Source organism: Paramormyrops kingsleyae, chromosome 10, assembly GCF_048594095.1.
Source record: "Paramormyrops kingsleyae isolate MSU_618 chromosome 10, PKINGS_0.4, whole genome shotgun sequence".
Lineage (NCBI taxonomy): Eukaryota > Metazoa > Chordata > Actinopteri > Osteoglossiformes > Mormyridae > Paramormyrops > Paramormyrops kingsleyae.
Window position 1 is genome coordinate 14,338,169 of NC_132806.1, and position 23,443 is coordinate 14,361,611.

The window sequence follows — 23,443 nt, forward strand, 5'->3', positions numbered from 1 at the left end:
TCTACTGAAGCTGAAGCACCATCCTCCCCGTGCCTCGTCAGTTCGTGAGGAGGGAACTAGGGAAGGTGCACAATGCTAAAAAAACCATATTATGATCATATGGGAACATAGCTGACCCAGAAGAATATGCTCAAGATCAATAGCAGGCTGGGAAACATTACATCATTTGAAGGGGGGGGGGGAAGCTGCTGTTTGTGGTTGTGGGTAGAGCAGGATATTTAGGGAGGCTGACAGCCTTTCACACTCGCAAAATGAGGTGGGCTGTCAGGAAAGATGGAAATCAAAGCCGTCTGTGTTATAACCTTTCATTCCAATAGCGCTCATACTTGAATCATGGTTTATGTTTGCATTTGTAAGAATACAATGCGGGACGTAAAATCACCCTACGGCAAAACTTCTATTGTAATCACTGCACAACATCTCAGTCCCCCGCCCCTCCCCCCAGAACCCCTACACTATGCAAACCTGGAACTGGGTCTCATCCAGTTAAATCCAGATTGAAACCCATCCGGTACAGGAGCATGCCTTTAGCTTCTCAGACTCCTCCGCATCTGTGCAAACATCAGCAGCCTCCATGACCCCCCGGCCTCTCGCTGGTGCTCATAGCTGGGCTCCTAACACTGTTCTGAACAGTCTGTTCCCACTAGCTGGACGTCGGTTGCGTGACCGTGTGGCAGGTTGGACAACAAGGAACGGATACTTTTCATTGCATGCATCTTCTTCTTCAAAATATCAGTCTGACATCAAAGCAAATCTGTAGCACTGATACAACTGATGCGGTATAATAAAATGATAAAACTCTCCGAAAACTAGGAGTGATACAATGACGAATAAGAGGTACCGCCGTTGTAGTGATCTCGCATTAAGGAGAGATTGGAGAAGTAACTAACTGTCCATAACAAAAGACATTATCACTCTGTATGATCACACAGGTCATATGCACAGAAAATGGAAAACAGCGTGGATCAGCTTTAGTACTTTACAAAATCATTAGCAATGTCTTCATGTAACACTTCAATATCTGCAGGCAACCACTGAAAAAAACTGTCTCTTAAACAAATAAAAATTCTGTGAAAAGTGTTGGGATGCAGACATTAACTGGTATAATCTGTATACATTGTTGTGTAAGTAAGATTGCTGTTATAGGGTCATAAATCAAGCAAAGAATGTTAACTTGTGTGAGAAGGTGTAAATGTTATTATTATTGTTATTGTTATTATTAGGTTCTGTCAAATTGGCAATCCTCATGTAAGTAATATTTTAAAGCATATGTTGTTTTCAGTATTTAAATGGTTTAACTTGTATATCAACATCTACAGCTCACTCAGTCCAAATCAATTCATAGACTGATTTGGGAGGAAAAGCAGCAAACACGATGGGGCCCTTGGTGCAAGCATTCCTTAGATTATCAAATCAGTCTGACTTTCTTCAACTGTGGGAGAAACGGTTTGTCTCATTTGTGTGTACTTCATATATGCCTTATTGAAATACTATTGTGGGTCAGTGTCCTTACAAACACACGGGTAATAACGCGCTGACAAGAATGACTGATTAAGCACAAGCCCCCTTCCAGCATTTTACAAGTTGAACAGCGCTTCGAGCCATTGCACAGCAGAGATTCAGCGCAACCATGCCCTCTAGTGGAGACAATAGGGACCGCACCCACGACGTAAATGCGGAGTTTACTGGTACAAGAAACACTTTCCGTTGATATGCCACTGTTTTTTCCACAATAACACTTTAAAATAAATTTTAAACATAGACAAATGCGTCAGCTTTTCAAATTTGCAAATGAAATAAATGAAATAATTCGCTTTTCATTGACGATTCCTCTATAGAAACGAATACAATTTGTATTCAAGAATACAAAATAATCAAGTGCGAATAAACCATAAAAATGTATCAACACTTAGTATGTGACACTTTGTTTTACATGGTGCTTTTAAACTTAACCTAACTAATACAAACATTTTACATTGGCAACTTGCGATTTTTTATATCCCGCAAGGGCAGTGTTGATACCAGGGCACTCAGATATGTCGAAAAACCAAGTTTGAAGCCGAGTTGGCCTATCATATATGGCAAATGGTATGGTTCATGGCTGAAGAAATGGGAAATATAAGAAATCATGCACAAGATTGCCGGACTCACCACTCGCTACACAGTATAAGAAGAGTGAGAGCGATGCGCACGGAGATCTGTTCATTCTCACTGGTGGGATTACAGCGGGGTACGGGAACTTCCCCAAAGCCCCGCGAAAACACCGCTGGGAAACGTGCCGACGATGTGTATACTTCTGGAAATAAATTCAAAGGACCAGTTTGTCCATATAATAAACTTTAAGAGAATATTGTTTGTATTCCTTATACTCCAGGCCCCCGGACAGAGGTCTGCCAATCTCCGACAGGTGCTGCGCTTCTATAAACGTACTTGATTTTCAACCAGTTTCTTCCATGATGGGTAATAAATGGTACCGATGCCTTTTTAAAAATAAACGTGTCCGCACTGCATTTGCAGCTCTCCGATTTGAGCAGTGATCGCACGCTTTGAACCAGCGGCTTTTATAGGAAATGCAGAGGAAGGGAGGCGTCACAGGATGAGCTGGAACGGGGTTTTCTGGTGCAAATGGGGCGAGTCGCGAGTAATGCCTCAAAGCGACTTTCCGAGCTGCAGACACTCTGGCTTAATATAGAAAACAAGCTCCCACCCCAAAGAAGACAGGTTATGGGAGTTCACATTTTTATCCTCTTGTACTTTATTCCTATCAATACTCAGGGGATCGGCCAATACTGTAGGGTAGTTTAAGGGTAGGCTACATTCGAAATAAATAAATGTGTGTGTGTACGTGTGTTATTTAGCTGTTTTAATATACACTATCGCTTCACTTTTTCAATATAATATGCTTTTCCCCATATAATTACCTATAAAAATCATTTTCAGTGTCCATTCCTTTTTGGGATAAGCTCCAGTGACTTTGCACTGGATTATAGAAGAATGACGGATTTGATGGATTAAAATTAACCTTTGACAAACTCTATCTCTTAATATGCAATTACTAGATGCTTGAATGTAACCATGGTTGCAATAGGAAAGTATTCAAGACAAATCAGATTAGTCTAATCAGTTTATATGAAGTGTAGGCGCATAGTTTTATTATTGTTTTTTTTCCCTAAAGTAAGTCCTCAGACTAAGGCTAACACCCCAGCAGGGTGGCTAGATAATAATGCTTGAAATGCTAACCTAAAAGCACAGTGCTCAAAAGCCATTTTTGCTGGAGAACTGGGGCCAGTTTGTGGTGTCAAGCTTCATTTTGGAGTGTGTCTGTGGGAATTTTTGCCCATTCATCCAGAAGAGCATTTGTGAAGTCAGGCACTGATGTTTGACGTGAAGGCCTGGCTCACAATCTCTATTCTAGTTAATCCCAAAGGTGTTTGATGGAGTTGCGGTCAGGACTCTGTACAAGCCAGTCAAGTTCTTCCACAGCAAAGTTACCCAACCATGTCTTTATGGACCTTGGTTTTTCTGTACTGGGGTCCAGTCATGCTGGAACAGAAAAAGACCTTCCGAAAACTGTTCCTACGAAGTTGGAAGGACAGAATTGTCCAAAATGTCTTGGTATGCTGCAGCATAAAGAGTTCCCTTCACTTTTTTGCTGACCTTAATGCCAGAGGAAGTTTGGAAGTTATTGAGTCAACAGAATGTTGGCGACATATACGCACCATGTGCCCCAGCACTCCGTGACCCCACTCTGTTACTTTGCATGGTCTGCCATTCGTAGCCGAGTTTCCAGTTGATCGTGGAATATCTAGCAGGGAACAATTTTCACAAGCTGACTTATTGCTTGTGGCATCCTCTGACAGTACTACACTTGAATTCACTGAGCTCTTCAGAATGACCCATTCTTTCACAAATGTTTGTAAACCTGATTGCATACTTATGTGGCTGATTATAAACACCTGTGGGAATGAATCTGAATGAAACACCTGGATTCAATGATTAGGAGGTGCGTCCCAATACTTTTGTCCGTATAATGTTGTCCATATAATATGATTCAGCCATGAATATACAGGAGAACCCCATCCCAGAGGCATTCCTGATGTTAACATGGCAACACAGGCATATATGGGCAAAGGTGATGAGTCAAGGAGCTGTACAAAGGAAATGTAAAGGAACTAATTAGCAAGCAAATAATTAACACAAACCAGGAGAACAAACATATACTGCCACCTATCTAGGGATCCATCTTCCATACTCCTCATCCCGTACAGGGTCGTCTTGACATTTCGGGTTCATTTCGACTACTGTTCCAGAGCATCAGCCCAGATTACTTAGTTTTACACCCACACCTTCAGCACTAGGCTTAAAACCAAGCACTGCTATCTGCTGTACTTCTAGATCTATATGACCAAGCATGTTCCGTAGCTGTTCATTCTTGAGAATTCCCCATCGCATCTTAGCCTAAGACATTGCTTGAGTAATATTAGCATACATTATGGAACAGCACAGCCAGTACTGCCGACTTAAACCTCCACAGTTACGGCTTTGATTCCCATTTGGTCATTGTCTCCAACTTTGTGTGTGTGTTTATTCTAGGTAGACAACTCTCCTCTGACTAAGCCATTCGGCTCCATTTTAGTACTGTGCCACCTTGTGGTTCTATAACTATGCAGCAAGTTACTGTGCTTTTCCTTTCCTGCTGCAGAGCTGAACAAAAGCAATGTCACCATTTATGCCTCTGTGACTGGCTCCTGGACTTTTTGACTGGCAGACCTCAGTCTGTCAGGATCGGCAACAGGACTTCAGCCAGCATCACCACAAACACTGGCATCCCACAGCGTTGTGTCCTCAGCCCCATCCTCTACACCCTGATCACCCACGACTATGTCGCCTCCCACAAAGACAGCATCATCCTGAAGTTCGCAGATGACACCGCAGTGATCGGTCGCATCACTGGAGGGGCGAAGCGGCCTACAGGATTGAGGTGGCCGGTCTCAAGTCATGGTGTGAGGGCAACAACCTCACCCTCAACACAGACAAGACAAGGAGATGATAGTGGACATGTGGAAGAGAAGGAGGCCTTATCAGCCACTGTTCATCCAGGAGCTTGAAGTGGAGAGAGTGAGCAGCTTTAAGTACCTGGGTGTCCACATCAGTGAGGACCTCACCTGGACACTGAACACCACACAGCTAAGAACATCCCTTGACCCTTTTGAGATGACTCCCCACTTTGCTCGGGGCTTCTATCGTTGAGTGAACGCTGGCGCGCTTGGCTGCCGCTACTCAGCGGTTTACTATTTTAAGTTTGTTTTTAAGTTTTGTTTTTTAAGTTTGTTAAACTTCTAATCGATTACCTAAAGTGTAATCGTACCTTGATATATTTTAATATTTTAATAACATTTGCGGGTGTCTCATGCTCACGCTGCTGCTGTCTGTTTGGATTTTACCACATCGGGACCTTTAAGCCGGCTATATTCCAGCGCTCCGCTGTTGAAGATGTGGATCTACAGGCTGTGTGTGTGGTCTGTGCTCACCGGGATTTTGTTATCCATTGTTCACCACCCGGCGACAGCTCTGCTGCAGTATTCCGCAAGCGAACTTTTTAGGCTTCGCCTCTACTTATCTGTCCCTCCACCCGTGTCTCTGCATCTCCATCCAGACATCGCTCTCAAGCCCCGTCGCAGGTACATCCACCGAGGGTCCCGGCGAAACTTCAACATCAATGACACTAACTCCATAAAGTCCATCTGGTCCAGATCTCGACGTCCTCCACGCAATACCTACCGGACTGTCAGCCACAACACGCTAGCACACCCTGCTAGGTCGGCCAAGCCAACTATCAGAAACGGCACCTCCAGCGTCAACTTCGGTCTACTAAACATCCGCTCTCTCACTGGCAAGGGGCAGCTCATTCAGGATCTTCTCTCCGACCGTAAGTTGGACTTTCTTTGCCTGACTGAAACGTGGCAACAGCCTAATGACTTTGTTTCGCTTAATGACTCCACTCCACCTGAGTTTGTTTACGTTTGTCAACCTCGCAACTCAGGGAGGGGTGGTGGTCTCGCGATAATTCACCGGAAGCAGTGGAAAGTCCTCCCTCTCTCAGCACCACTCTTCCATTCATTTGAATACACAGCAATACAGCTCCCTGGTTCCTCTCCCACCATCATATGCACTGTTTATCGGCCACCTAAGCCAAACAAGGACTTTTTAAATGACTTTACTGCTCTACTCACTCACTTCTCTGTACTCACTCCAAATATGATAATTGTTGGTGATTTTAATATACACATGGACAATGACAACAACCTTCTTTCCAGAGATTTTACTTCCTGTCTGGATAGTTTTGGAGTACAACAACACATCAAATTTTCTACACATTCTAAAGGTCATATCTTGGACTTGGTCTGTTGTTCTGGTGTCACCCCCACAAATTGCAAAGCTAATACTTTTCCTCAATCTGATCACATGTTTATTTCTTTTACTGCTAATGTGTCTGCTTCTAAAACCTGTATTCCTCGTGACATTGCATTTAGGAAAATTAGTAATATTAATCCGGATAGTTTCTCATCTGCTATAGATGAACTCTCACCCATCCACAGCTCCTCGACCCCTGAAGAACTTGTTTCACACTATAACGACAACCTCCATAATCTTCTTAATACATTTGCTCCCCTCAAACACCGTTCTGTCTCTTTCTCTCAAACAGCACCATGGTTTAGTCCCAATCTGCGCCTTCTCAAAGCCAAAGGACGGCAGCTGGAACGTCTGTATAAGAAAACCGGTCTTACCATACACAAAGAAATGTACAGTGATCATATTTTGCTTTATAAGAACAGCATAGTTTCAGCCAAATCCACATACTATTCCGGTTTAATCAGTTCTAGAGAAGGGAACTCCAGATCTCTCTTTTCTCTCTTTCAAAAAATTACAAAACCCCCTGATCCATTCCCCCCCCATATGTACTCAACTGATTTTTGCAACAATATCATGTCCTTTTTTACTCTTAAAATCTTTGATATCCACCAACAACTTAACTCTATAGGAGCTTCTAATTCTGTAGCTAACTCCCCACTCACTTCACTGTCTAGCTGTCAGCTATTTTCAAGATTCACCATTCCCTCTGTAACTGATGTATCAAATCTCATTCAAAAATCTAAACCATCCACCTGTCAGCTTGACCCCCTCCCTACAGTGTTAGTTAAAGCCTGTTTGCCCTCGTTGGCTCCTCTTATAACCAGTATTATTCACTCTTCCCTTAACACTGGAATTGTTCCTTCATCCTTGAAAACTGCTGCTGTTACCCCAATACTCAAAAAGCCTGGTGCAGACCCCAATAACTTTGACAATCTCCGCCCTATATCGAACCTCCCTTTCATTTCAAAAATCCTAGAGAAAATTGTTGCCTCCCAGCTCCAATCTCACCTCAATGAATACAATCTGTATGAAAAATTTCAATCTGGCTTCCGCCCCGGTCATAGTACTGAAACTGCTTTGATAAAGGTCACTAACGATCTTCTGATGGCAGCTGACTCTGGCCTTCTCATCATTCTCATTCTTCTGGATCTCAGTTCTGCATTTGATACTATTTCTCATGATATCCTCTTAAACAGACTAACATCCATTGGCATTAGTCATATTCCTCTCACTTGGTTCACCTCATATTTCTCAGACCGCACTCAATTTGTTCAATTTAAATCTCACTCCTCAAGATTGTTTCCTGTTTCTGCAGGTGTACCCCAGGGTTCAGTATTGGGGCCTCTTTTATTCCTCATATACATGCTCCCTCTTGGCCATTTATTCAGGAAATATAACATTGATTTTCATTTTTATGCAGATGACACCCAGCTCTACATCTCTTCGAAACCTAATTCATCGCTTCCCCCCATTTCCCTCTCTAACTGCCTTATGGAGATTAGATTATGGTTCTCCTCCAATTTTCTAAAACTTAACAGTAATAAGACTGAAGTTTTGCTCATTGGTACACCTTCTACTTTAACAAAATCCCATAGTTTTCCTATTGACATAGATAACTCCCTTATCCATCCTTCCCACCAGGTAAAGAGTCTGGGTGTCATACTGGACAGTACACTCTCTTTTCAGTCCCACATTAATTACATCACCCGTTCTGCATACTTTCACCTACGTAACATTAACCGACTCCGTCCCTTCCTTACTTCCCATGCTGCTGCAATCCTTGTGCATAGTCTCATCACTTCCCGCATTGATTATTGTAACTCCCTCCTATTTGGCCTTTCCAACAAATCTCTTCATAAACTTCAAATTTTACAGAACTCTGCGGCTCGGGTCATAACTCAGACTCCGTTAAGAGATCATATCACACCAGTTCTCCAACAACTGCACTGGTTGCCCATAGATGCTAGGATAAACTTTAAAATCCTACTCTTTGCTTTTAAGTGCATCCATAACCTCGCCCCTCCCTATCTGTGTGATCTATTACATATTGCCACTCCTTCCCGTTCTCTCAGGTCATCGTCTGCCATTCGTCTCGTTGTTCCCTCTGCCCGTCTTACTACTATGGGGCAAAGAGCTTTCAGTCGCTCTGCCCCTCGCCTCTGGAATTCACTTCCCCCAGCACTAAGGAACACTGATTCCCTTTCCTCATTTCAGTCACAGCTCAAAACACATATGTTCAAAATGGTCTACTTACTTTAATTACAGTATTTACTTGCAGTCAATTATGTCTATAGCTTTTCCTTTTTTATCTTATTGTAATTTATTGTAATTTATTGTTTTTGTTTTTATTATGTTTGTAAGGTGACCTTGGGTTCTTGAAAGGCGCCTTGAAATAAAATGTATTATTATTATTATTATTATTATTATAAGAACATAAGAAATTTACAAACGAGAGCGGGCCATTCGGCCCATCATGCTCGTTTGGGGAGAACTTAACTAATAGCTCAGAACTGGTCAAGAAGGCTCAACAGTGGCTGTACTTCCTGAGGAGGCTGAGGAAGTTTGGTATGTCAACAAAGATCCTGAGCAACTTTTACAGCTGCATTGTGGAGAGCACATTGACCAGCTGCATCACAGCGTGGTACAGCAGCACTACAGCTATGGACTGCAAACGCCTGCAGAGAGTGGTGAAGACTGCGGAGAAGATCATCAGGACTCCGCTGCCCTCTTTGCAGAGCAGCTACCAAAATCCAGAGGAGAGCTGCTTCCATCCTCAAAAACCCCACACACCCCCAACACGGACTGTTCACACTTCTGCCCTGAGGATGGAGGTACAGAAATGTGAAATCTAGAACCTCCACTCCTTAACAGCCGACAGGAGTATGAATAATGGGCATCATACTACCATACCGTACCATACTACCTCATACTGTAATTTTTTGCATATTAAGCTATTTTGTACTTTACACTTAAAAGTATTTATTTTTTCTATTATATTGTACCTTGGCATTTTGTGTGGACAGCAAAGTAAGAATTTCATTGCACAGAGAAATGTACTTTTCTACTATACATATAACAATAAACGATTTGAATCGTTTATTGTTATATAGTTATATTGTTAGATGAATGAATCTCATTTCACCAGTCACTATGCCTCACTCTTCCTGAATTACTAATAAACCAAATACTTTATACCACACAATCACACACTATGTGCAATCTGTATTGGTCAAATTCATCCATGTTCCAAGCAATTTTCCCAATTAGGGCCACAGGAGCACCTACAGCCTATCTCATGCACCACAGGGCTGAGGAACATCCTGGACAGGAAAACAGATATTCACAGGGCACAAAGCAGGGGTACACCCAGGATGGGATGCCAGTCTGTCACAGGGCACAAAGCAGGGGTACACCCAGGATGGGATGCCAGTCTGTCACAGGGCACAAAGCAGGGGTACACCCAGGATGGGATGCCAGTCTGTCACAGGGCACATTCAATCACACACAATGGGAAATTTTGAGGTGCCAGTTAACTGCACAACAGGAGGAGCCCAAGAAATGAAGATGGGAGGCACCTTTGCCAATTCCCGTATATTTGTTACAAACATACACAGCCTGGTGTGTGGCTCATCAGTCACTGGTGCTGACCCCATGGTCGTTGGACACATAACCGCAAATGCTCCAGGGACTGGCTGACCCAGCTTTCTCAAGAAATATATGGGGGGGGGGTGGTGCACTCTCTGACACACACGCACTCGCACTGCCACTGGCCCTGAACTCTGCCTCCTTTCCCTGCTGCTCTCCCCGTCTATATATTGAATATAGATTTTTAGACTATACACAGTATTTTAATTTAGCCTAATTTATCTTTTTCATATATTTCTTTAACTGAACACTAAATAATTCTCACCTCTTTCTCCATTTGTACTTCTCACCCCTTTTTGCTGCCTGCAAAAGTTCCTTCTGTCCGAATGCTTTGAACTCCAAGCAGGACAGTTTAAAGTTCAGTCTGATCTGGAGTTCAGCTTTGACTATCTCTACTGACATCCTATTCCTTTTGTCGGACCACACATCTTCCATGTGACTAAATACACGCTCAGCATAAGCGTTGCTGACGGGAACGGACAAAACAAACGATACCACTTTCAGCAATTCTGTCGCTGTTTTCTCCCTCTTGAAAGAAAATGCCCATTTCTTGTCAGGGGTCAGCTCTTCTGGAATGCTTTCAAACACATCGTTCAGTACAGCTATCATACAGCTTGTCAAAGTCAATGTCCTTCAGTTTCAATTTCTCAACTAATTCTTCGAGCGCATTCCATTCAATTGGAGCGCTCAGTCGCAGGCAGGTTGTATCGGGTCATCAAAATCAAAGTTAGCTTCTAGATGTTGGACACCTTTTCCAAAGAAGTTGTCGGCCAATCTAACAAACTCAGTCATTCTCATTTTCCAACTTTCGAATTGCACTGTCAAATTCCTGCATGACATTATGCATGAGCAATAGGATACACTCTGATACTGTCACGTCATCACCGCTGTCTGCAGCATCACCGTTGCACATTGCCTTCCAAATAACAGCAGGACAATCATTCTTCCCTAACGGAAAATAAAGGATTTCAGGGCAGGCCAACATTCTAAGATCTGATGAATTGCAGGCAGTAGGAATAACCAACGGGCGGGTAAATGTCTCAGAATCTGTTTGTATTGTACTACAGTAAACTCGCAGAACTCTGAGATATTCTACTTTCTTGGCTGAGCAAGAGAACTCGCTGTGAATTTTAAGGACAATGCACTCCACATCATGTCCTGCTGAACTTAGAATCCTGCTTGCATTTTTCAGGCTATTGTGAATCAAGTGACACTTGCAGTTGACCTTTATGATATATGGATTGACATCTTTCAGTTTTTGAAAAACGGAATTATGCTTGCCAAAACTGAGGCACTGTCAGCACAACATGCACTGATCTTACTGACACTCAGCCCACATGACTCTGTGATGTCCACTATCTTTTCATAGATGGCTCTACTGGTTTCATGGGGGTCCTCGTAAAATTCCAATAGCCCATATTTAACACCCTCTTCTTCATGGAAATATTGGATATACAGTGTACGGATACAGTTTGCCATGCTGATGCTTTTTTGTTTATTAATGGTTGTAGAGTGCCAATTTCTCTTCATGTTTCACTAAAATTTTGGCTGGGCACACAATACGGGAGGCAGAGAACGGGTCTGCTTGGGTAGGCCATACCCATTCCGCAAAGGTGGTTTTTTTTCCATACAATCTGCGTTGAATGTGGTATATAAAAGCAGGCGTCCGCTGCAGCAACACAGAGACCAGCAAGCCTATGTAGACCTCTCAAAATGGCGGGGGAGAGAACACTTATGCAAAAACAGCAGAATTATAGGTTTATTCATAAGTTAAACTAATGAATATATGAATGGAAAACCTGGACAATAGGCGTCCCGGGAAAGATGATCAATTTTCCGGGACAGACAGTAAAAAAAGAGAATAATCCCAGGAAAATCAGGATGTATAGCAAACCTACCTGTAACATGAGGGCGCGCGGACATTCGCGCGAGGCCCCGCGTGCCGGTTAGCCGTGTACAGCTACACACCCGTAAGCCATTTCACACACAGTATAAATTTTTAATTTTACGAATGGAAACGTTATTTGCACAGATTAAAGGTAGGTAGTTCTCGACCACCCAGTACGCTGCCTGACAGTCTTTTACAAGGTGTTATCGCAGCCAGCAACCGGTTTAAATTATTTAGTGTGGTATATTGTTTTTTTCCGGTTCGTCTGACACAGTTTAGCGGGCTCGGAAGCACTGCATTTCCTATTTTTACATTTTCCTTTTAGTTTCCACAGAAAAACTCCTGGAGAACCAAATAAATGTGAATATAGACGAAATAATTGAAAACCTGTTCAATGAAGTTTCAAGTCTGAAAACTCTGACCGCTGCCAAATCGTGGGATCCAGAGGTGGGAACCATTTGTGCGGACGTGCGTCGCGGGGCGCGCGCATACCTGGAACGCGCAAACTACCTCTGTTGTGCACTTAATTTACAGGTCATCAGCTAAAGTTCAGTGATATGCTTTAGAGATCGTTAAATAAGATAATCCCTTCCACCAAAATTTAGATTTTAATGATATGTAGTAGTTAGGGTGACCACCTAATCCATGTCAGGAGGGACACTATGAGCTACAACAGGATTTGTAAACCACCATTTCATACGTTTCAATTAAAAGGAGCAGGATTTCACTTAAGCACTGGGTTCTTGCCGTGTGCTGATTGGTCAGTCTCCTATAATCATGCATATGTGTCAGTAATGTTAATGCGAAACAGCTGGATGAGTCTTTCAATCTAGGAACTAACCAAACATTTTAGCAGAGCACAGAACCCTTTCAGCGTTAAAGTAGTTCGTAAAAGCTGAAGTAGCTCATAGTGTCCCTCCTGACATGGATTAGGTGGTCACCCTAGTAGTAGTTCCATAATTAATCCAACACTTGTAATCATTTCGATCAGCACGCATGCGCCAATATGTTTAGCGGTCTAGCGTGTCCGTACTCCGCTTATGCAGGTGGAAGAGACCGCCGTACAACTGTGGAACTGGGCAGTGACGAAGCATGTGGGTTCGGCTATAGGTCTCGAGCATAAAGCCAAAGGTAACCGTGTAAACTTCGAGATCTGCAAGTGAATGTACAGTTCTTCACAGTTAAAGAGGAACATGCAACTAGAGAGATCTGTAATTAAAACAGCTGATTAGAATCAAATTATTTCACTAAAAATATTCACTCCGTCACGCCCGGCTCGTCCGATCCTCGTGTGTGCCACGCCCCCCTCGTTACCTCGTGTTACTTCCCGATTGTCATCATCTGTTGCCTGTTATTTTCTGCCTATCCTGTGTATTTAGTCAGAGTCTGAGTTAGTTTCCCCAGATCCGTCATTAATGTGCGTCGCTGTCTGTCCTGGTCACGGTAATAAACCCGTTTGCCTGTGGATTTTCGCCTTCCTGTTTCGTCTTTCCCCGCGATCGTGACACACCCATACAAGCTGTACAACTATACAAATATTTACAGACCAAGTAGATGATAGATAGCAACAATCCCTTCAAACATGGAAATGTTTTTATATGCACAATCACATTGTTATGACCTATGTGGCCTTTAAAATAACCTTGCATGGGGCTTTTGAGCAACTGTAATTACAGTATGACATACACATGTCTTTATTGGACTGTTGTAATCACTTACCATTAGTTCGCCACGTGGCATGCAGACTGCTGTATGTGTGTGAGTCCGACAGCCCATCAGAAAGCACACTTCGCAGACAGATCTTGGTGAGTTCACCTGATTAACTTCAGTAGACCTCTTGCTGCAGGTGTCTGAGTAGGAGATCTGTGTTGCTTTGCTTTAGTTTGCGAGCCCTGTCTAAACACACACATAAAAATCAGCATAGGTGAACAGGAAATGTGAGGTAGTGGGTGTCACCACGAAACAGGGGCATGTGTGCCTTAACACTGACAATAGGGGGGATGCCACTTGAATAAGGTGAAGAACCAATAAAGAGCCCATTATAAGAGGAAATTGAAACATTTCACTAAAAAATAGGATATGACATCTAGAAAGACAAATAATCTTGAAAGGAAGAGCTTCAGGCAGCACAGTGTGACATGCAGCTTCACACCTCCAGTTTGGGACTTTGCATCCCACATGTCGGTGTCTTTGGAGTTTGCATACTCCCTCTGTGATGTGTATATTTCCTCACCAAGCCCAGAGACATGCACTATGGCTAATTGGTGTCTCTAAATTGCCCAAACCAATCAACTGGTGTGTTGACTGTGGTGTTTCCCAGCCTTGTGCCCTGTGCTGCCTGGAATAGGCTCCAACCCTAACTCCCCCGACTTTGTTTAGGATTAGTGGTTAGGAGATGGGTGAATGGACATTTAGGCAGTGCCCGGTCTGTGGTAGAAATTACAAGCATTTCTGTATGTGCAGATGGCCGCCAAGACTGGCAGAACGTGGCTTGACTGCAAAAATCCCACTATGGCAGATGAGTTTCTCAGCCTTGCTGTCAAAGTAAGTCTGAAAGATGATAGTTCTACAGTACTCAACTTGAAACTTCACATTTTCGGCTTGTTTGAATTCCCCTGGGTGACAGCTTTTTTCCTTGTAGTCCAAATATGTACTCTGCAGGTGACATGGTTAGTTTGAGTAGTCCTGGGTGCTGAATGTGTAAGTGTTTGTAGAAGGGCCCTGTCCAAGCCTGACTCTATGCTCCATGTCTTCTGGGGTAAGCTGCAGATCACCATGACGGTGCCTGGATAAGTTGACATTGATAATGCTCTTTCTGAGGCCGACTCCCATGTCTTAAACATTATCTTACCTGTTGTTTCCACATTTCAGACAGATTGGGAAAGTTATGGTGTATATGTGAAACTATACTTTTCATCCCATTGTTGTCTGTAATAGTCAGCACCATGACTCCTTGGGTAACACTATTGCTTCAGACCTCCTGGTTTGGGGTTTTGAATCTTACCCCTGCTCTGTGCATGTGATATTGTGTATGTGATATTTACTCTTTCTACATGGGCTTTCTGCACGTACTCTGACAGTACAAAGACATGCAGTTTTGTAAACTGGTGTCTCTAAAATGTCCATGTTGTGCAATTTTGCATGCATAGCCTTGGTGGACTCGTATCTCATCCAGGGTGTACTCCAGCCTTGTGCCTCGTCCTGTGAGACTACAACTCTCCAGGATCCTGACTGGATAAGCAGTTGGAAGATGGATGATTGTTGTTATTCTATATGATATTTTCCTAATATTTCCAGAGTCTGGAGGTCTTATACAGCAAACTCATGTCCCGAGGTGAGAGAAGGATGGATATCAACATCCCAAAAGGAGACATCGAGAAAGACCTTTTCAGAGTTCTGACATACCAGGCTGAATCTGTGAGAACACTGTGATATGTGTCATTTCTATAAACAGAAAAGTGAATTATGAATACCAAATAGGGTAATGCTCATCTTCAGTAACGCTAACATTTCAGACACCTGTTTGACTGTCTGTGCCCTTGACCCTTCTCCTTTCTGTAGGCTTTGATGCAGGATGACCACCAGGGGGCCGTCTCTCAGGTCTCCCGGTGCAAGGACATGTTGGAGCGGCTTCCCAAAGAGGTACGGACCCCCTTCCAGGATACTGAGCTTATTTTGGGGCTTCTCCTAGGGCTAAGAAAATCGAAAGTGATGTTGGTAGTCTTATCTAACCCTCACACACCGTAATGCTGAGGATCCTGTGCAGTGAGGCTCTGGAAAATGTTATTTTTTCTTTTCCAGACTGGCTACCTCTGTCTCCTGTGTTATAACTTTGGCATTAACAACTACAACTTGAAAAAGTACAGGGAGAGCACCTTTTGGCTGAGGTACCTGTGTTAAGAGTGAAGGAAAGTGGGAAACACTCTGGGTCATTATAAACTGGTTTATGGAGCATTTTTTGCACAATACTACATGGTACCTGTAAAAAAAGAAAAAGGGATGTTTTCATGATATTTATACATACTTGCTTATGACTTTCAGTTGCTCCAATGTGACTTGTGGTTGTGAGCAACCAAGAGATCCTACTGTTTAATAGTAATTCTCCCAAAACACTTAAGGAGAACAATGAATTTGACTCATTTGGGCTCAAACTGATGCTGTGAGTGGTTGACATTCTGCCGACGGGCAGGTAGCTGTAAGGGCTCAGGCGAGTTGGTCCTGCTTTGCAGCCAGAGCCATGACATCGGGAAGATGAATGAGTTTGGTCCCGGAGCTTCAGTGAGGGTAAGTGCCTGACCTGCGATGGGCAGCTCGAAGTGGCAGAAAAATGAAGGAGGCTGTGTGAAGTGTCCACTGTCTCCTTCTGTCTCTGCTTAGGCCAAAGTGCTAAGGCTTCTTGCAACTGTCTTTTTGGAGTGGGACTATCAGGAGTACAAGGAAAAGGCCCTCAGTGCTGTGAACTTAGCCAACAAGGTGCACCCGTGTCGGTATTTGGAACTGTTTGCGCGCCTCTGTGAAAGCTCCTGGTTCAGCCTCTGTCCCACAGTCCCGAAACCCCAGTGTGTAAGGTGTTGCTGCATTTCAGGAAAGCGTGCACCCATCAGGACTATTCCTAAAAATGCGGATTTTACTGACCTGCAAAGCCGAAGACGAACACGTCAGAGCCGGTGGGTGTAATGCAAATTTGCATAGCTCAGAAAATATGGCTTCAGAAAACATGACTGGTCATAGTGAATGAAGCCCCGCTCAGCAGAGCTGGTTACAGTTTATGAAATGAATCAGATGTATTATGTATTAAAGTGACATTTTACACACCTGTCTGTGTTCCCACCCTTGTGATCAGCCATAATGCAGCTGCTTGGCCCAGAGATTCCTCTTGATGTTTGTCTGAGCACAGTGAGATTGCTCATGACAGAGAACAGGTACAGCTGCAGAGCTTTGGCAATGGGATCCAACCCCTGCTTTTTCACTGATGTCTACCTTAACTCGCAAATGATCAACAGATTTGTGAGTGAACTGCTTTGATTTCAGTCAGATAGCATGATGAGCTGCAGTTTGTCCAGCAGTAGGTCACCTGACCTGGGCTCTTAGCCTCAAACCGGCTGGCAAACTGCATGCTATAAGCTCTGTGCTTGGAAGCAAATCTTCTCATGGACAAATAGGTAAAATGAAGCTTCATGAACCAATTGCTGTTTTTTCTGACATCACTAGATAGTGCCCTCTATTCAAAAAAGGGCTCCAGTCATGCCCCAAAGCAAACCAAGAGCGCCGTCTTGTGGGAACAAAAAATACAGAAAATGGATCATGAAGCTTCATGTAGCCATTATTAGTGAAAGGTGCTGGTGCTCTGCCCCTTCTGCTCAGGGAGAGCCTGGCCTTTGAGTTCCTGCAGCAGGTGTGCCAGTGCTTTGAGTCGAGCCCTGAGCTGGGAGTGGCCTTGGTGCTGCATGTGGAGCTGCTGCTGCAGAGGGGCAGGGAGGCGCAGGGGAAGCAGCAGGTGGAGCGCATCATGGCAGGTACTGGAGGAGTGGCTGGGTATGTGGTGGGGTGTGGTCCGGAGGACTGGGCTTGGAGGGTGGCGGCTGCGTGCTGCTGTGAGGTAAGCAGGGGTTGGGTTCAGAGTGCAGGTCACAGTCATGATGGTAGCTCAGTGACACCACGATTGGCCGCAGTGGTAGGATGAGTCCCCCAAGTCCTTCAGAAAGTCTGTTTGCCCACAGAACACCATGCCGGCAAACCGCTGTCCCCTCAGACCCTCTGCCTTCTGCACAGCCTGCTGTGGGACCGAGCCGCCAGGCACTTTGAGGTAGGCCCAGGCCTGTCGGTGCCACAGAGACACCTTCAGGGCTGCTCGGGCGCCTTCCTGAAGCCTCTTCCTACACCCACCAGGCCCACAACTACGCAGAGGCCCTGCAGTGGTACAGCTACTCCCTGAGTTTCTACCCGGCTGGCACCATGGATCAGAACCTGGCCAAGCTGCAGCGGAACCGGGCTTCCTGTTTCCTGCAGCTGCAGCAGCTGGAGAAGGTGCTGCTTGTGGGCCTGTGCTCAGTACTGCCCTGGCCAGGTCCCCTGTTAAGCTGTTTAGATGCCTAGCACCTGCTTTGAAGGACCCCAGTATGACTTATACTAGTGCTTACCATAAACGTCACAAATGTATTCAAGGGAATATTTTCATTAGAATAGATCAAGGTTACATGGCTTGTTTGAAAATGCACCATTAGAGCTGTTAACTATTGGGCAAACGGTCCATAAGCACCAAGGTACCTGCAGTTTTGGCTCTAGGCCTCCCTGCAACCCCATCCCAGATGTGTGCCAAACCCTGATATTTGCCATTAAATGTAATCCTCCATTTTGGCAGCCTTTGTTAATGATTTGTATGCTGACGGTATAATGGGTGATATGCGAGTAACAGGCCAAGGATGCCGTGAATGAGGCTGAGAGATGTGACCCCGGCAACATCTTCACCCAGTTCAGCATCTACAAGGTGGCACTTCTGGAGAAGGACATGCTGCAGGGTACTGATGGCAGTTCTGTTTCTGCACCAGGGTGGGGGTTGAAAGGTTTCACCCTGCACAGGAAGCTCATGCATCCCCTGGCTCACCCGGCTTGTGTCTGTACAGCCACGGAAGCCGTGAGGCAGATGGCGAAGCTCTCGGTGGAGCCCATCTCGTGCCAGGAGCGCCTCCTGATGGGGCCCCGTGCAGCCTCCGACCTGCTGGCTGCGGCGGCACACATGGCCTTAGAGGTAAGTGACCTGTGCTGCCCGCAGTTACCATGCCGACCAAGGGGGTGTGTGGTGACCATGCCTGTATGTGATCCCCTAGAATGGACAGCCGGACACGGCCGCAACAGCCCTGCGGAGCCTGTGCCAGAGCTCAGCGGACAGCGCGCAGGCCCTCAGGGCGCTGCGGTAAGTCACACCGCAGATAGACGCACCTGTGGCGCCCCCTAGCTCCCACATGGGTACACATCAGCTGACATTGAATTTCCTGACTGTGGTTGGCTCACTGCTGCTGTTTTGGGCTGGAGGTATTTGAAGGATTTTATCTGGTAATCTGGACCATTTTCTTAGTTTTTTCATAAAAAAATGGACTAGATGAATAATGCTGTGAGGAGCTGACAGTAAGTAGGTGGGTGCAGGTTAATTCATAACACAGATATGCTGGGTTGTCTGTTTGTAAACCTCAGAGGCCCTCTGTCTTTTACAGGTGTTTGGTTCGGCTTGTTCTTTCTGCCACGGAAAATGAAAGTGAGGAAATGAGGTTGGTAGTTAGTGAGGAAGTTGTTATACAGGCAGCAGGTGGCGCCAAAGTCAAACACGATCCTCACTGGTTTTATCAAATGTCCATTTTCATAGTAGTTAATTTGCACTTGAAGGAAGTATGTAAATAACTTTTCCAAGTTAAAAACGACTCTTCTGTGTTCTGTCTTGGCAGTGATGCAGATTTGGATGCTGTCTTGTCATACCTGGCAATGGGTGAGTCATGCTTATCAGCTCCTGAATGTGGACATCTGACATTTACAGACACCTCGGTGTGGGTTTAGAGCAGGCTGAGGTCCTGTCTGTCCACCGGATCTCCCCGCATGACACTGACTGCCTGTAGAAGGACATCTCTCAGTCTGGTACACAGTGATCCGCTAACCATGCGCCCCCCCACCTTCACAGCTCTGCAGAAGGTATCCCAGCTCCCCAGCGAGCTTGGCTCAGACCCAGCAAAACGGGCCGATGAGGCCAGCTGGTTCAGGAAGATCGGTAAATGCTCTCCCCTCCCCATCCCCTCCCCAATCAGCAGTTGAGACCCTCCCCTTTGACTGTTTTTCTTTTTTAATTACCCAGCATGGAACCTGGCCCTCCAGTGTGTGAAAATTCCTGACAGGATGCGGGATTTCTTTGTGCTCTCCTATCAGGTTAGTACCCGGGGCTGATGGCAATTCCTGTCCCAGATACTGGAAACAGCTACGTCTGGACATTTATCTAGCACCTCCCATGGGGTCTGTTCCCTCCAAACACGCGTGATCATGTGCACATTTGTAGCTGTCCCAGTTCTGCAAGCCTGAAAAAGCTGTGCTCATGGGGCAGAAGACCTGCCTCCTCATGGCTGCTGCAGCTTGCCTGGAGCTCTATAGGATGTCTGCACAATCAGCACCTCAGGTAGGGTTTCCGGGGAATACCCACAATACTGCACTGCTCATATGCAGTTTCTCCCAGCTGCTATGTCAGCTAGCAGCCACTAGAGGGCATAGTGTGTCACAAAGATTCCATTTACTCCTCAGACAGAGCAGCTGACGCAGGCCTTAGAGCACATTCAGAGCTGCAGGGAAATCTGGAAAACTCTAAAAACCACAGGTGTCTCCTCTCATTCATTTTCAATTCCTCCCATAGTAACTCTTTTTCTAGAATTTGCCAGGTAATCAAACGCTTGCTTTTCCAATATGTGTAGCTGTAATGGCATTTCTAAGCGGTGCAGCATGAAACTTGTTTCCACAGGAGACTTCCTGAGGGATCCCACCGACACTCTGCTCTCCCTGTACGAGTTTGAGGCTCGTGCCAAGCTCAGTGACCCCAAACTGGAGGCCGTGCTGGAGGCCATCCTCGAGGTGGACCCTGTGGAAACCAAGACTTTGGAGACAGTTGCAGGCAAGGAATAGAGAGTGCTGGAGCTGCCTGGTGTCTTCTGAGGAACTATCTGCATTGTGTTACTTGCACTGGGTGGACACCCCCCCCCAGACAGCATGTGAGCGTGATTGGCTGGCTGCCTTCATCTGTAATGAGCAGCTCTGGTTTCAAAGAAGTGAAAATTATTTTGGGAAAAGACAGTCCCCATTCCTTTCCCTGGGGACAACATTCAATTTCTCACATCAGAGAGGGTTTATTTTGGCAGGTGGGCCGAGTCCAGCTGTGTCTGTCCGGTGCTGTTCTCTTTCTCTCCCACAGCCCTGGCTGTGGAGCCTCCGGCTCACTTCCCTCAGGTGTCCAAGAGAGCCCTGAAGATGGCGCTGTCCCTGCACAGGAAGCAGCCCCGGGAGGACCCGTCCCGCTGCAGGTGAGGGCTCAGTCTCTCTCAGAGTAAACAAGCGGTGCTTGTTCGGCCTGACACCCCTTCTCCCCCGCAGCCGGTGGGTGTGCAGTCTGATCGAGCTGTCGCTGCCCGGAGGCGTGTCCGAGGTGGAGCCCCGCACGCTGGAGGAGGTGTGGGGGTACTTTGAGGAGGCCCGCTCCATCATCGCCTCTGCGGTGAGCTCCACTGACCCCTTTTAAAATCCACCACCATCTCATGGTGGTCTGTGTGGTGGAGGCCATTCAGAAGGCAAACCGTTTTCTTTTAACACTGGAAGAAAATCCTTAATGAGCCACTTGAAGCCTTTAATCAGGACAGCCTGCCTCCCAGAAGGGTGACATGCAAGTGAGGGCAGTTATCTGTGCAAATGCACTTCTAGACCACATGCCTGCTGTAGCGCTACCATGCTAAAAATGTCAGGCCCGGTCTGGTGGCCGTGTGTTTGACTGAGGCCATGAGAAGGGCACGACATCATAATGGGAGAAAGAACAGTAATGGCAAAAAAGGTTACTGGGTACCCAATCTGCTGTCTCAGTCTGAGGAATTGCCGGAACTGGAGGTTCTGTGGCTGCTCACACGGGCTTGGAACACAGGCATCCTGCTCTTCAGTCTCGCCCAGTTCCCTGAGGCAGAGAGGTGGTGTGGCCTGGGTATGGCCTTCCTCTGCCATCTCCGGTCCCTGCAGGAGAGCTACCGGATAAAGGTACGGCCACCAGGGGGAGCTCATGCCCTGAACTCCCACCCATGCACATTGGATAAGACCATTGTCATATGTGAAGAATGCAGCGGGCACTGGTTAATGTACAGGCCATTCCCCGTGACAGACATAAAAACATTGTTTGATTCCTCTATAAACCCAACTGAACCCATTCACTGCACATGCAGAAAAGTATCATTTGTTTATTGCATTGGATTGGATTCAGAATATCTAATTAGTGGACTGACCTTTGGTCCCTTGGATAAAAGCCAGTATAGGCACAAAGAAAATTTAACCAGTAGGTGGTTCACATCCTGCAGTTTCTTTAGGAAAAAGACCACCAGTACGAATAGGTGAAGTGATGTGTGAAAGGCCACACCTTGCTTTCTTTACAGATGTCAAGCCTCTATGCAGAGGTGCTCGACCAGCTGGATAAAACAAACAGGAATGTCATCATAGATGAGTAAGCAGCTGGCCCTTCTCTGTCACAGGGTCTGTCTAACGGCCTTCCTCCGTTTTCCATGTTTGGGCCCTACATTGAAACGGCACCTTTGCCCCGATCCCCTAATGTTTACAATCCTCTGTTGGCTTGGATAGAAGTTTTTAACTACTGAATTTTGTTTCCTCGTTACGATTTTGTGAAGTTCTCTCTGCTGACTCTCAGTATGTGTGCAGTAAGTGGTTGGCCTCCCCTCAATCCGTTTCATAAACTGTGCTTGGTAAAGTCTGGGAGAAAAAAGGGGCAGATCCCAAGATCTCAGTGTGATGGAGTGATGAGCCTTCAGACACAGATAACCAGCTCGTTATGGATTAAAAGCAGTCAAAGTTTTGCTGTGGGCTTATTTTGTCAATGGAAAAAACAAACTGCAACCCTTTATCACATTTTATTTCAAACTCCAAGAACTAAAAGCAAAAAAAAAAAAAAAAACAGCCAAAATGAAGCTTGCCGTCGTGAAACTGCAGACGCACTGTTCTGTTCCTCAGACTCCAGCAAGGTCAGCCCCAGGAAGCCACCATGCCAACTGAACCAACTGGCGGGAATAACCCCTCTCCCCAAAGAAAAAGAAAAAACATATAGCTCTAACAACAGGGAAACCCTAAAGCACAGGGCTGCCTGTGGAAACAGTGCCAGCTGTGTTTGAGGACTTGTCGCCTTGAATATTTAGTTACCTGCACCCTCCGAGGCAGGCTGGTGCCTGAATTATAGTGATGACTTCATGATTCCTACAATGAGTCCATATCTACACAGGTTGCCTAAAGAGGCACTCACAGCCCTGCCGTGATTGGCTAAAACTGTCCATCATTTGCGCAGAAATTAGCCCTGGAATAATTCAAAGCCGACTTACACAACGTTAAATAAATAAATAATATAAAGTCTGAGCCCCTGCATAATGCACTGGGAGCGAGACATTCGGGGTCATTTACATTCGCAGATCTGAAACAGTGTGTCGCGTATAATGGCTGGTTTGGTGGAGGACATTAAGGAGGCCCAGGCAGCCATGTTGCATGGGAGGACAGCTCTGATAAACATTTTAAAAAGCATCCTTACACTCCCAATAGTAGTGATACTTCTGTCCAGCCTGACATCAGTCTGTGTTTCACTAGCCTCTGCCAAAGTGTGGCCCTTCATAAAACTCCTCACTTTTACAGTGGGGTCCTCCAGTGGCTGGGGCCCAAGTTACAGTTCCTGAGTGCAGTGAATCCCTCATGGAGCACGAGAAAGCGTCTAGTACTCCT

The 23,443-nt window shown here is 45.5% G+C and overlaps 2 protein-coding genes across 2 annotated transcripts in view; one reads left to right on the top strand and one right to left on the bottom strand.

Annotated features, from left to right (window-relative positions):
• Positions 1-2,521, bottom strand: part of kdrl (kinase insert domain receptor like) — a 39,798-nt gene extending 37,277 nt beyond the window's left edge. The window contains exon 1 of the mRNA XM_023794963.2: positions 2,152-2,521. Coding sequence (XP_023650731.2) covers positions 2,152-2,206 — 55 coding nt within the window. The 5' untranslated portion in view covers positions 2,207-2,521. The remainder of the gene's footprint in view (positions 1-2,151) is intronic.
• A 9,465-nt stretch (positions 2,522-11,986) lies between these two features.
• On the top strand, positions 11,987-22,535 carry tex11 (testis expressed 11). The gene is made up of 29 exons (XM_023794935.2): positions 11,987-12,098; positions 12,273-12,394; positions 12,994-13,078; positions 13,673-13,752; positions 14,411-14,491; positions 15,245-15,364; positions 15,509-15,589; positions 15,749-15,834; positions 16,177-16,231; positions 16,325-16,420; positions 16,533-16,614; positions 16,791-16,869; positions 17,312-17,463; positions 17,668-17,753; positions 17,837-17,974; positions 18,363-18,465; positions 18,571-18,695; positions 18,775-18,860; positions 19,159-19,212; positions 19,387-19,427; positions 19,617-19,703; positions 19,788-19,858; positions 19,986-20,102; positions 20,225-20,297; positions 20,439-20,588; positions 20,886-20,994; positions 21,065-21,185; positions 21,545-21,712; positions 22,102-22,535. Exons 1-29 carry the CDS (start codon positions 12,071-12,073, stop codon positions 22,171-22,173), a joined length of 2,748 nt encoding a protein of 915 aa, XP_023650703.2. The 5' UTR covers positions 11,987-12,070; the 3' UTR covers positions 22,174-22,535.
• The last annotated feature ends 908 nt before the right edge of the window (positions 22,536-23,443 follow it).